Source organism: Rattus norvegicus, chromosome 18 (assembly GCF_021556685.1).
Source record: "Rattus norvegicus strain SHRSP/BbbUtx chromosome 18, alternate assembly SHRSP_T2T, whole genome shotgun sequence".
NCBI lineage: Eukaryota > Metazoa > Chordata > Mammalia > Rodentia > Muridae > Rattus > Rattus norvegicus.
In genome coordinates, this window is record NC_141551.1 from 17,273,119 (window position 1) to 17,287,267 (window position 14,149).

Sequence of the window (14,149 nt, forward strand, 5' to 3'; positions counted from 1 at the left end):
CCAAAGCAATACAAAGGTCAAAGAAGCCTGACTCTTCCTTTCATCCATCATTGCAAATAGAGGTAAGACTAGGTGAGAACTGGATTTTTAGATTCCAAAACATTCTCACCTTGTCATCAATGCATTCAGAGAACACGTGACTCTGTTCACAAGAATGCACTTAGGTGACTGATCTAAACAAGTGCTTTTCCTCCTAGATCAAGTTGTGATGTGCACCCTAGCATCTCCCAGGTCCAGTCCTCTTCTCTGTCAATTGAGGCCACTGCTTCAGGTTTTCCCTACTTCCTTGGAGATAGACCTCTTCCCACAATTATGAGGAAGAACAAGGATGCTCCTCATGTCGCATCCGGTGACACTAAGCCAAGTATTGATTCGATATAAAGATATGGATATGTTGGATGGATAATGGTTAGGGCATCTAATTTCCTTCTTTTCCTGTCTAGAGAACACCTCTCCTCTACCTCACCCTGCTGGAAAGCAGAGGGCAGAAGATGGAAATTGTTATTACCAGTTACCGGAGGGATGTCTCCATTCCCTCTGGGCGCATCCCAGGAGTTTATGAAGCCTCTGGGAACAAGGTCTTCTTTCCCACTACGTAAACACTCCCAACATCATCACCTCCCTGTATATTCTTAGAACCAGTCAATATGATTAATTTTACATGGGCACAATTTCCTGCTATTGTGGAGTCCTCCTGGCCTCTCCCGTCAGCAGCAGCATGATACCGTTTCTGGTTATATTGGTCAACCAAGATATTGATATTATTAATAATGGATTTCTATATGCTAACCTTTGTCCACACAACTGAATCACTCTGGGCTGGCTGTCACATTTCTTTAAAAGGTATTGATAAGCCCGTTACAGGAAGGGCATATGCATTCTTCAGTGTGTGCTCTGTATTTCAAGCACCTGTAAAAATCTACTTACATTGGATAAGATGGGAGGGTAGGATGGATGTTGTTTGCAAGAAGACATCTGTGTACATATGCTTGAGGAGTGTGTATGTGTGTGTGTGTGTGTGTGTGTGTGTGTCTGTGTATGTGTGTGATGCAGAGAGACAGAGACAGACAGAGATACAGAGACAGAAAGAGAGTCTGTTGAGAATACTGGCCCTTTTAGAGCTGATCAAATAGTTAGAGCCTTATAGGGAGGAAGCAGAACAAGACAGTCCTTACAAATACACTGCGATGTCATGTTTGATCTTTGGATGCCTCTTGTCTCCTAGGACTTTCGAGAGAAGGTTTGATTTTATAAGGATATTATTAGGTTGATGCCTTATCCTCTTAATTTACCTGCTAGGTGAGAGATGACATTTACTGTGATCTGTCTGGCCAGCACCAGCCACAGAAAAGCACTTCAAAGGCCATTCTACAGGCTGGACTTGAGCAGCACGCTTCCTCGCTGACTTGGTTTATCTGTGCACAGGCAATAATAATTCATCTGGCTCTACTTTCTTAAGGCCAGAAGCAGGGAGGCTGACTCAGCTCAGCCTCTCAGTGCTCTGCACCAATTCCCTGGTCAGAAGAATGCTTGGCAGGCCAGCAGACCTTGCTGATTGCATGCAGTGGTCCAGCCTTCTTCCTTCTGGAATGGAATGGGTACTTGCTGGATTTCTGAGATTGAAGGCATGCTCTCTCTCTCTCTCTCTCTCTCTCTCTCTCTCTCTCTCTCTCTCTCTGTGTGTGTGTGTGTGTGTGTGTGTGTGAGCCCAGGTACCTAGACCTCACTCCTGGGCAACTCTGGGTCTGTTGTCAGGCCTCCCTTCCTGGAGGGAGGTGTCAGAGATCACGGCATGTCTTTGCCAACTGTCTCTACAGTGATCCTATCCTGTAGAAGCCCACACATGCTTCTTTGTAGGGGGTGGTCCTTCACTTATCCCTGTGCAAGGAAGCTGGCTAGTTAGAGAAATCTTCTGGATCTTCAGATACAGCATATGAATAAACCAGACATGGATTAATTAGGTGTGACTGCATCATTAAATTAGAATAATGAACAAACAGCCACGTATGGCGTTCAAATCTGCCTAGAACAACTCCATGGGCTAATTTCAACGAAGTCACCTGTCAGTTTATAGGTCTGGGGGACACTGGAAACTGAGATTCCTGTTATAACCTGAGCAATGGGTTTTCCAGGCACTACATACCCTATCAGGGATGTCCTTCACTGGGTGTCCAGCGCCCACAACTAGGTCCAAACAACATGGTTCAATACAGCATCATCTATGCATGCTTCAGCTGGGCACATTTCTCAGCATGAAATACAGCAGAGACACAGGTGCTCAAGAGATGGGAGGGAGAAGTTAAGAGGTATGGGCAGTGGATGGGAAAGGTATTGATCTTATAATATTTATTTGGCTGTGTACCATGGCTTCTACATGTACACACACACACACACACACACCGATACACAGACACACAGAAACACACACACACACACCGATACACAGACACACAGAAACACACACACACCAATACACAGACACACAGAAACACACACAGACACACACACAGACACACAGACACACACACACATACACACAGACTCTTTTACACACACACACACACACCCCGATACACAGACACACAGAAACACACATACACACTGATACACAGACTCTCTTACACACACACACACACACACACACACACACACACACACACACACACACCTTTTCTAGTAGCCCTGTTTCTGTGGCTTCTATTTTTCTTCTACCAACACGCTCTCCGCAGAGATTCATAGGTGAAATGAGTTTTAGTTGTATAATTTTAGAAATAGCTGTGGAAAGACAGCCCTAAGCCCTCAGCCAACACCACCAATCACATTTCCTGTTCTAGAATAGACAACTGCGCAGAAGAACTGGTTGTTTGTTTGTCTTTTTAACAAAGAGGAGAAAATCAACAGTCACGAAGGGAAGAGAAGGGAAAGCTTGCTGGCCTTGCTTGTGGGTGATAGTGCAGCCTGCTGCATGGGAGTGGTGGTAGTGAGATCTATTAAGTGTGGAGAAACCTTTGATCTATGGCCTTTCTTAACGAAGATGATAATTAATTAAAGCAGAGTGTGTTGCAATAAAGTAACATCGCGGTCAGTTTGTGCAGGGCTGTCCAGAGCCAGCCTTCCGGAGTCGCTCTCAATTAAGCCCTTGTAACAGCAAGCCAGTTCATTATCAATTTTTTTCCTTCTGAGTTTGATCACTATTTTTGGTTTTTCACAGATCTAGGACTATGTCTTTCTTCATGAGGGTCCCCATTTATTTATGCTTGCAGATGACCACGTAGGATCTGCTCTTAAGCTGAGCGGCTGGGAATAGCTGTTTTAAAGTCTTACTCTGATCATGCTGGAGAGGAGATACAGCAGGGATAAGAGGAAGGAAATTTGGATTAAGTGGAAGGGGAGAAACCCTGCAAATGCAAACCCTGCAAATGCAAACATCTACTCCTGAAGGACTCAGAAACCAGAGGGACTTCCTCAGTTGGTAGAATTGCTGCAAGAGCCCCTCCATTTCTATGAAGCAAGTTCCTTGTGGCCCCTGGATGGTGCAGTGACATAGCCACAGCTCTACCACAAGCACCTACATGGATATCAGGTGCGACTCCTGTGGGTGACATCAGGAACAGGAGCCAAGAACTTTGGCTGCTTTTACAATTGCCTCTCTGTCCTAGCACCTTTAACTCCACATTTATGTGGTCAGTTAGAACATTTGTCTCCTTCTTCAGGCCCCAGTTTGGGATTGAGAAGACTTCTTTAGCAGTGAGAATGAGGAAAAGAGGGGTTGGAAATGTAATGCACGATGAAGGGGCACGGAGGGAAGGGAGGTCACTGGTTCAGTCTTAGATGTGATTGCACCGGACATATTTGGAGAGACCATGTATTTAAAAGACACAGAAGAAAATGGTATTAAGGGTCAGGGAGAAAGGAATGTGCTTCCTTGTTATAAAGAGCTCAAAAGGAGGGTAATTGGGTGTCTGCCACACCCTGGTTGTATTTAGAGAGACTGCAGCTCAGTGCTCAGAGGGACTGTTAGGACGAATTGAGTTTGTCAAGTGGAGAGAGGGGGGACTGTGGAGGGACAGAAAGAGAGGGAGAGAGAGACAGAGTGGGAAAGAAAGAGAGAGACAGAGACAGGGAGAAGCAGACAGAGACAGAGAGATGAAGAGGGAGGGGGGAAGAGAGAGAGAAAGAGGCAAAGAAAGAGGGGGAGAGGGGGAGAACATGACAAGAAGTAGATTGGGATGCCAGGGGCAGTGAGTAGGGTAGGGAAGCAGTGGGTGTAGAGACTCAGTCCTGCAGAGTGTCGGGCTGTGTGGCTACCTTCTCAGACCTCAGACTGAAGGTCATCTCTTGAATGAGGCAATGGGTGAGGAGAAGCAGGCCAGACTTTGTGTGTATGTGTGTTGTGTGTGTGTGTTGTGTGTGTGTGTGTGCGCACGCATGCATTTGTCTGTGTGTCTGTGTGTGTACGTGTGCACATGTACATGCACACATGTTCATACAACACCCACACAGGTCACAGCATCTTCCTGCACCCCACTTCTGGTACCCACAAGCATACTGGCATTCACACTCTCTGTCTGGTTGTTTGTGCAAGTCACATGGGATTCCCTCCCAAGCTCAGAAGCCACTTTGCTCTCAACCACTCTAAACAGCACACCCGGATTCCAACTGGCATTTGGACTCTGTAGTGTTGCTTTTTAAAATTTCTGCCTGCAGTGCCAGGTCCCACTCACTGTTGTATCTCCCTCTCCTTTGCACCCACACCACCCCAAGCCCTTCTCAGGTAAGATCACTTGGTCAAGTTGGAAGCTGACCCTTTTCCAGGGAAATGCACGGTGTGAGCTTGGTGGTGTTTTCCTTAGGACTGTCTTGGGCAAAGCTGGAGTCAGTTATTTTCTTAACTATGAGGTGGGTCTTGGCTGTCTGCTCAGGCATTCTGCCCTATCCTGGTTTATTACCTAGAACAATGAGAGCAGTGATAATAATCATGGTAATGGTGATCTGGTATCAGAAATGTTCCTGCAGCCCGGCTCTTAGACACACAGAACAAACAAAAAACTGAGAACTTCCCAATGACTGTTTATGGAGTTGTAAACTTAGTATGAACTTTCTAATTGCTTTCAAGCCATGACTTAGTTCAAGACAATCCTTGGTTTGCTTTTGTTTTGTGTATGAGAAGACACAAACCCAGGTCAGCTAGAGGAGATAGTGGAAGGAATGAAGGGAACTTCAAGAGGATTCTTTAAATGCAACCTAGAATTGCCATTACAGACTGGGCTGGGTGCACATGTTAGCACCTCTCTGTTGAATTTGCCATGGAATCTAGGCCAGCACCTCTTTTCATATATGTGGAAGGCAGTTAACCATTTTGTACATAGATGAATATTTGTGCACACATGCATGCCGATTTGCCTGTGAGCTGCTTTGCAGAACATCCGTTTTAAAGATAAATAAAACTATTCTCAAAGAATAAATAACCACCAGTCTTTTAAATACGATAATGATCCCACTAGTTTTTCTTTGCCTTTAGATATGACACATTGACATCTGGAATCCGGAAGCATTTCAGTGGTTAATGTTGCTTCGACATCTATTAGTCTCCAAATGATTGCCACTGCTCTTTTTTGTGTGTGGCTGTGAAAATTTTAGAGTATTTTTCTTTTTATCTTATTCCAGGTATCTCATTTTCCCTCTTCCCTACAAGGTAAAACCTTTTTTTTAGCAGGTGTAGGTGTGTGACAAGTCATCCAGGTAGTCTTTTTTCTCTGGACAAAACTGACTTTTTATTTTTCAAGGTACTTTTAAAAAGTTCATCTTCATTGAGCTGACATACATGCTGATACTCAGTTTTTCTGTTTTAGACTCATTTTGAAAATGGAAACTAGATAGTGCCCTACAGTTTTAATTCACCTATAAACCCAGTAATAAAAAAAAAGCCATTTTTGGCTAAAATTAAGAGGTGGAAATTTGATGTTCTGAAAAATGCTCGTGTCTTTAAATGAGAATATGAAGTGTAATTTTGTGAAGAAGGTTACAGATTACCAAAACATAACCATAACCTCCATTTCTTCCTCCCACTTATATAACAAATCCAGGGGCTTCAGGTGTTTCCTACCTAGGTCCAGATACACTAAGAGGTTGTGCAAGTGATGGGGAAGACATATTAAAATGATGTCCTCCTTGGAGATAGATCCTCAGGAGGTTCTGCTATTCAGTCCCCACCCTTATTCTGCATGGAGTGTTATAGTACGAGAGACTGGTGCCCCCAGAGCAGTAGTTCCTAGGTCTGAAGTCCTGCCCTAATACCCGATCCGTCACTACAGTAGATTTTTGATCATGCAGTAGGTAAAAATCTTAAAGCACAGCAGCTACTCAGGTACAGAGCTGTTCTGACCAGATAATAAGAGGGACTCTTCTGGGGACTTGGCTGTTTAGGTTAAAATGGATTGCAGGCTCTCAGAACAAGAACACATCAGTGGTAAAGGCAGTTTAAACCTTCGGGGACAACCCTATGTTTAGATTACATTAATTCATAAATATTATACTAAATACCACTTAAATTGGACTTAAATGACTTGAAAGATAATGCATTATACTATGGCTATCCAGAGAGCACTAGTCTTTATGTATTTCAGTAACTCAGTCTTTGCTGCCTCCTATCTTGCTAGACAGGACCAAAGTTATGAATGGATTTCTGGCTGATTGGTTTGTGTGTGTGTGTGTGTGTGTGTGTGTGTGTGTGTGTGTGTGTGTGTGCGCGCGCGCGCGCATGTGCATGTGTTCACATGTGTACACAAGCATGGATATGCATGTGCATTTATGTGCCTTCAGTCACCATCTCTGTTCCCTATGAAACAAAAAGAATATAGAAGAGAAGTAAAAGAAAAATGAGAAAGTGGGTGACCTGTTTCCCTTTTTCAGGGAAGAAAAATTCTACAAAACAGGGTGAAATTGGCCCTCGGCTCATTTCTGCTGCTATCCCGGGAATTGGACTCTCTCTTGTTTGATCAATACTACGATGTCTTTCTCTTCGGATCCTCTAAAAACAATCTTTCCAAAAGTGCTTCGAATTGGGGAGAAGAGACGCTTCCAGTTAGCCGGAGTTTGCATTACAGTGGGCTTTCTTCTGTGCGTATTGTTTCTTTGAATTTTGATTCGGCCCTCTCTCTTTCTCTCTCTCTCTTCTTACACGCAGATCCCCTTCCCACCAATTGCTTGCTGGTCTCTAGGGGACAAATTTACCTTTACAGTAATTATTCCACTCCACAGCTGCTATTTGCTGCCTCCCAATCCAACAGCCTTTTCTGGATATGGGGGTTGGGATGATCCACAACATCCACCCACTCCCTCCTCCATGGACTCCCAATTTGACTGGAGTAATTGCCTTTTAAGGTGCACTCTACGCATGGCAGGTATTCCATTAACCCTTGGAGCTCCTCCCTTTTTTAGTTACCTGAAATGGCAGGTGGGCAAGAAATGGATACCTACCTGAAACCTCACGCATATCATTTAGTATTTACCGATTTTTAAAGAACCAATATTGTACACATGCCACAGACAATGAAGGTCAGTGTCTTGTTAGGTCTTTCGGTCATATCCCATCATAATTCATTAGAAGTTAAACACTCAGGAAAGGGGGAGCAAGGACCACAAATATGCCCTGAAACCAGGCTTAACAAAGGCATGGTCTCATCCTTAGCCTCACGCTGTCAGTTTAGAGATTGGGAAGATGTAGAAGCCAAAAGCAGCTTTCATCCTTCAAGCCTCATCATGCTTTTTCACTTAAGAGTAATTTATCACCAGTGGCAGGCAAGTAATTTTTTTAAGGTGGCCAGAGGCTTATTTTTATCAGGATTAGCTAATAAATCAGACTGCACCATTGAAGTAGGAGTTCCAACTCTACTAGGACTGTATAAACCAGCCCTCAGAAATGTTTGTATTCATGCAGTTCTCCACGAGCTTCTCAGGACTGTCAGGGACATAGTGGCCCAACCCCGTCTCTAAAGATCGGAAGAACAGAGACGCAGGACCTTTCATAAGGAAAAATATATGCCCAAATTGTGAAAGGCAAGGGAAAACAATGAGACTCTCAGTGTGTCAGAGCCATCAGTCCTGCCTGTCAAAGAGTGAGCCAGTCTGTAAGAAGAATTATTTGGAAAATAAAGTTTTGCTTGACCTAGGAATCTTGTATAAACATGCACATTATACATGTGTGTGTGTGCATGTATGCATGTGTGTATTTGTGCTAAATCTTATGTAGCTTCTTGATGTAAATGATAAACAATCTTTTGCTATAGTATAAGAGAGTTCAGATTACACTAGGAACAAAGTGTTGGCTTCAGCAAGGGGTTGCTGGAGAGGAAACCTGGAATAACGTTAAAGTTTATCTGCACTGGAAATAGAGGAGCAATGAAGTGCTCCAATCCAGAGCCCAGAGAACACCCAGCTCTTCACAACTGTCTTTTGCCTCTAGTGGGTTCTGATATTTTTCAAACTTTGAAATATTAAATTACTACAAGAACTGATTGTGAAGATGGACAGCCTTGCTCCTCCGTGCCGTTAAATTTCTATTATTACTATTTTTTAAGACTGAGGACCTATTAGAATGACAAAGGTTTGATACAAACCTTGATTAGCTTCCAGGGAGCCTGATTGGAAAGGGGAAAAAAAAAAACTACAAAGACATGGTTGCCTCCAGAGGGAGGGAAAAGAAAGTATTTCTTTTTCCAAATATTATTTCGAAGGTTGCCTCCCCCTTCCCCCTTCCAATCTCTCTTCTGAACAGACATTTTCTCCATATTGGATAAGGGTTGCTTTCTCTCTCCATGACAGCCCCCCTCTCCCCACACCAACAAATCTAGTATATTTCCACTCTGCTGTGTTCTTTGTGCTACTCAACATGTCATTAACTTTAAGATTTACTCCTCAGCATGCAAGCTGGGAGATGCTAAAGCCAATAAAAACTGCTCTCTGGGACTCCAACTAGGAAGACTTTGGAGCTCTGTTTAGTATTCGCATGGAGGGAGGGCTGGGGAATGAGGGTGGTTGTGGTAGTGAAAACCCTCAGCTGCTTAGAGAGCCACTCAGCTTTGCGCTCTGTGCCTAATGTGCCAGAGGATCAGCTATGTTCATAGCCCATTTGTGGCTAAAGACGAGGCTGCTGTCTGTGTGGGGGTGGCTGTATGTGTGCGTTTTCATCTTCAGAATCGCCAGCTCTAACACGGTCTCTTCTGTGGCTCTTTACACTACTGTCTATTAAAAATGGAACGTCCATACATCCCTACAACTTCCTTAGCTCCGTACTCCTTCCCTGCCTGGCCATCAATCTCTCTCAGAAAGCATTTAACTTGCCCACACAACTCCAACACCGATTAATCCCTGGTGCACATCCTATACATTACTGTTAGGGAGCAGAGCGCTGGGCTAATTTCATCACCCACAAGACACCCACACACATTCTACAACTGAACTCATTTGGGGCTCTGCCTTAAAGATAATAAAACAGAGAAAACAGACAGGCTGCAGACAATCCCATGACCACTTTCGTAAAAAGTTGTTAGATTTTAATTCTTTGATTATTCTATCCCCACCTTCCATAGGCACTCACTGACAGTGATTGCTTCTCAGGAGAAATAATGTACTATAAAGCTCATGGTATGGTGAGTTTGGGATAAATTAAGGCTTACCTTTCAAAATGCACCTCTTGCATGCATAACATTATTTCCCAAATCCCAACCTCATTGGGGAAGGGGATTGTTCAGGTTTTCTAGACCCCTCACTCCACCCAGGGGATGGTTCTTTCCTTGCTAATTCTTGCCTTGGGTTTTTACCAATCCTTCCAAATATTGAAGCCAGCACCTTCTCACCAGTCACACGACAACCAGACTACTGAGACACATCTCACTAGGGAGAGTTTACTGTTAAATTGATAGCAAAATAAAAATATCTCTTTGAATTGATTACCACTCTCCCTTTTAGACGGCTGCACTCTGCTCTTTGGCCCATGCAGAGGAGAGCAATTCCTGTAGTGTTTTCAGCACCACGGCGATGGACAGCACCCCAGATCCCGGGCAAGCTGAGCGCCCGCCAGTCCGCTCAGTTTTTTGGGTTTCCCGAGAGCAGCTGTCCCCATCCCAATCTTTCAAGTCTCCAGATACAAACCCCCAGTTCTATTTGCTACCCCATCCCTTCTTTCTTTTCATCTCCTATCTCTGTTGCCCTCTCTACGGCACCGCTTGCATCGGCTGTTCGCCTCAAACCCAGCCTTGTCCCGGCGAACATCTCCCCACACATCCCAGCTCGGTCTCTCTGCCGGAGCGCCTCCCTCCTCGGCGCCCGCCCGCGGCTTGCTTTCGCCCCGTCTCTCGCTTGCCAGTCGCTGGCCGGCCAGTCTGCTGCCCGCCCGCTCCTGCTCCCCAGCAAAGTTGAGAGGGAAAGGTGCTCTCACCTTTGTGCATGCCTGTGAACCTGTCCTTCAGAACCGTAAGCTCGTAGATCTTGCCGAACTCTTCGAAGAGGGGCTTGAGGTCCTTCTCATCCAGGTTTCGGGGGATCTGCCCAATGAACAGCTTGATGGCATCGTGGTCCTTCATAGGAATGGTCGACGGGTTCCCCGGGCTGTGGCTTAATCCGTTCATATGCCCGGCGCTGCCCGGGCTGCTGCCTAGCCCGTTGGTACTGAGGCTCGCGTTGTCAGCCTGTCCGTTTGCTAACGTGGCCATCTTTATATACATAGAGAAAAATCTTTCCTTTTATTCTTTCTCGCTCGCACTCTCTCGCTCCTCTCCCTCACTCGCTCGCTCGCGCTCACACACGCACACGCACACACACACACATACACACACACACGCACACACACACTCTCTCACACACTCACACACTCACACACTCACACACGCACACACACACACACACACTCACACACACTCACACACACACGCACACACTCGGGTTCTCTCCCCTTTGGTTTCCTACACCTTGATCTGCTCTGGGCTCTCGTTCTATTTCTCTCTCTTCTCTCTCTTCCTCTTCTCTCTCCTCCTCTCTCCTCTCCTGTCTTCTCTCTCTCTCTCTCTCTCTCTCTCTCTCTCTCTTTCTCTCTCTCTCGGTCTGATGTGATTTTTTTTCTTCTTCTTTTTTTTTTTTTTTTACATTGAACAGACAGGATCTCTGTCCTTTCGGTTTAAACAGGCTGGACCGGTTCAAGTTCCCTGCCAGACCAGGGGTGGGGGCGGCGAGGGCGCGCGGTAGGAGGAGGGGAGCGCGGGGGCCAGGAGTGGGCGCTCTGGGGGGCGCACGGCGGCGGGCGGCGGCCGGGGGCAGGGAGGCCGGGGCGGCGCCGGCCTCGTGCGCCTCCCCCGTCGGCGGCCCCGCGGAGCAGCAGTGGTACAGTCCGAGACGTCCCCCGGCTATAAATAGCGCCAGGCGCATGGCTCTTTGGGAGGCGCTGAGATTCCGGTCCCCGCAGCTGCGGGCAGCGGGTGTCTGTTAGCTACCGGGATTCTCGGTCTCTTCTTTTTGCCTTTTTGGGGTTATTATTATTATTATTATTTTTGTAACAGCAGCAGGTGCAACCTTTTGTATTTTCAAAGCATTGATTTTCATTTTCGTGTGGGCAGGTAGGGGGGCGTTATCCACTTAGCTGCGCTCTGTTAGGGCGACAGGCGGGCTAAGCGAAGGCAGGGCGGGCGGGCGGGGCGGCGGCGCAGGCGGCGGTGGAGGTGGAATGGGCGCTTTTCTCTCCCATCTGGCTCCATTTATTTATTTATTTAGACTAGAAAAAGCCAACCGGCTTTGGAGGGAGTCTGCCCAGAGATCTGAGTGTCCATTGATCACTGTCGAGAGAAAGAAAAAGCTACATAAATATATATTATGTGGATAGATCTGTAGTCAGGAGCTCCAGCGCGCGCTCTTTCTGTTTCTCTCTCCCTTTCTTCTTCTCTAATTTCCAACCTGCCAGAGCCGATCCCAAATTTCTCCTTCCTATTCTGCATCCACCGACACCCGGATCCACCTGAGAGGATGGGGCTAAGAGAGCAGCCCGGGCTGCGTCAGAGTCTCGGGGAGTAGAATTCGGCTTGGTTCTCCGCCCCAGCCCTCCGAGAAGGCGGGAGGGAATGTTTCAGTCCCGGACGACTTTTCCGGTCCGGAGAGCGGCAGCCAGTGCAGCCCGTGGCTGGAGGGAGGAAGGTAGGAGCCAGGTGGGGGGCCTCCCCCGGCCGGCTCAAGCGGCGGCGGCAGAGTAAAGCTCTGGGCGCGGTGGCGGGAGAGTCAGCTCGGGGGAGAGGCTTGGTTTTCCCCCTGGTTTTGTTTAACTGTGGCAAATTGGAAATTCCTTTTTTTAATTCACTGTCAAAGAGATGAAGCCCCCTCTCCCGCCCCCAGCCTATTCGCCCACCCAGCTGCAGCTGGAGGTAGCCTGGCGAAGCTTGTGCTGCCCTGCGCTACCGGATCCAGAGGTGCGAAGCTGGGAGTCTCGAGCGCCGAGTCCGGCTGCCCAGATCGCTCAGCGCGGAATCCCAGCCCGGCCCGCGGGGCTAGAGCCTCAGCTGCGCGCGAGAGGGAGTGGCAGGCTCAAGAGCGGTCCCGCCCCTGGGGGCGAATAGTGGTAGTGAACTTGGCTAGGGCAGCCGATTTTCATTCTCAGCGTGTTTACCTGCACCCCCATCCTCTCCGACGTTTGCCTTTCTAGGCTTCAGAAACCCGGCCAATTAAAATAACGCGCCTATACTCCCTGAGGCTGCAGAGCCTGAAGCTGGGACAGCAGGCGGAGCTGCTAGGCTACCCCGCCCCCACCCCCCCGCTAGGCCTCCACTGGCCACTTTCCGGTTTTTAGGGACTTCTGTTTTTAACCCTGAATTACATTACTAGACATTGTGTTTAAATTTTAATTTAAAGAAGCCCTACCCTAACAGCCTGAATAAAATAAAATCAAAAACCAAAAAAAAAAAAAACAGGCAGGCATTTGCTACAACTAGAAGGCTGTACACTCCAGGGCAGATGTGGTTAGAGAGCACAGAGATTCTCAGCCCTGAGGTTGACAGTAGCAGGTACAAGCTGACTTTCAGACACTCCTTTCTGAGGATGGGGTCCCAAACCCAAAAGCAAAAACTGGGAAGAGCAGAGCTTCGTTCATTAAAAAAAAATGTCCTGTCTTTGCTTTGTGAGGCCCTCTGCGAGTTTCCTAGGTGTCTATTACCCCGTCTTAGACACTGGTCTACAAATCGCTGAAGTTGGTGAAACGGAGAAGAACCTCAGCTGTAGAGGAGATCTACTGTGGCTGTGTGTTTTGTGTCCCTCTGATATGCTATAATAATGTGCGGATGTCTCTGGTAAGCAAGTTGGATTGTTTGTTAGTGTGTGACAGGTGCGTGCAAATGTCTTGTTAGTACTGTGTACTGTTTGTACTCCCCCCTCTCTGTGTGTGCATGTCTGTGTGTGTGTGTGTGCCCGTGTGGTGTGCATGTCTGTGTGTGTGTGTGTGTGTGTGTGTGTGCGCGCGCGCGCGCGCGCGCGCGCCCGCTCGCACGCTGGCCAGGATATCCCAGGACACAAGAGCAGAAGATAGTGACTATTCAAATTCACCAGCCAACAGCATCTTGCTGTACCTGGCTCTCAGGATCTCATTGTGAAGTGGACTATATTTTCTTCCATAACAGGAGAATTAATGAAAAAAAAATTTCTACTTGAGTTTCCCTTTTCTCTTCCTGCTTCCCATCCTGCCAAAGCAAAGCCTTGGGGATGTAGATGAAGCTGGGAAGTCTAAGGGGGCAGCTGAGAAAAAAGAAGGGACTGCTCAGAGGAAGACCACAGAACAGTCTCCATCTTTCTTTTAACACCACCGAGTGTCCAAGGAAATCATTCACACAGGTCTATTCATTCCTGCCACCACCACCACCACCACCACCACCACCACCACCACCACCACCACCACCATCATTATTATTAACCACTATGTAAGTCAGAGAAGTAGTGTCTTGGCAGAGGGAGTGAAATAATTGGGGGTGTTAATGAAAGGGGCCGCCTGTATATTTCAGATTCACATGCTACCTCTCATGCTTCCTTCAGGACTGCGTCTCTGTGTCTGGAAAGAAGGACTTCCTACTTACCTACTTACGTAGGGTAGCATGACTTCCGCCCTCCTCTGCAGCCCACCTGA

General features: G+C 46.9%; 1 protein-coding gene across 33 annotated transcripts in view; it reads right to left on the minus strand.

Annotated features, from left to right (window-relative positions):
* Celf4 (CUGBP, Elav-like family member 4) overlaps positions 1 to 14,149 on the minus strand; it is a 307,752-nt gene that overhangs the window by 273,977 nt on the left and 19,626 nt on the right. For 32 of the 33 annotated variants that reach the window (XR_015642367.1, XR_015642362.1, XR_015642366.1 and 29 more), the window contains exon 1: positions 10,439 to 11,139. Coding sequence is in view for 25 of the 33 variants with exons in the window: in XM_087592953.1 (XP_087449079.1) it covers positions 10,439 to 10,724 (286 nt within the window). In the remaining 8 variants the exon portion in view is untranslated. 33 annotated transcript variants of the gene reach the window in all.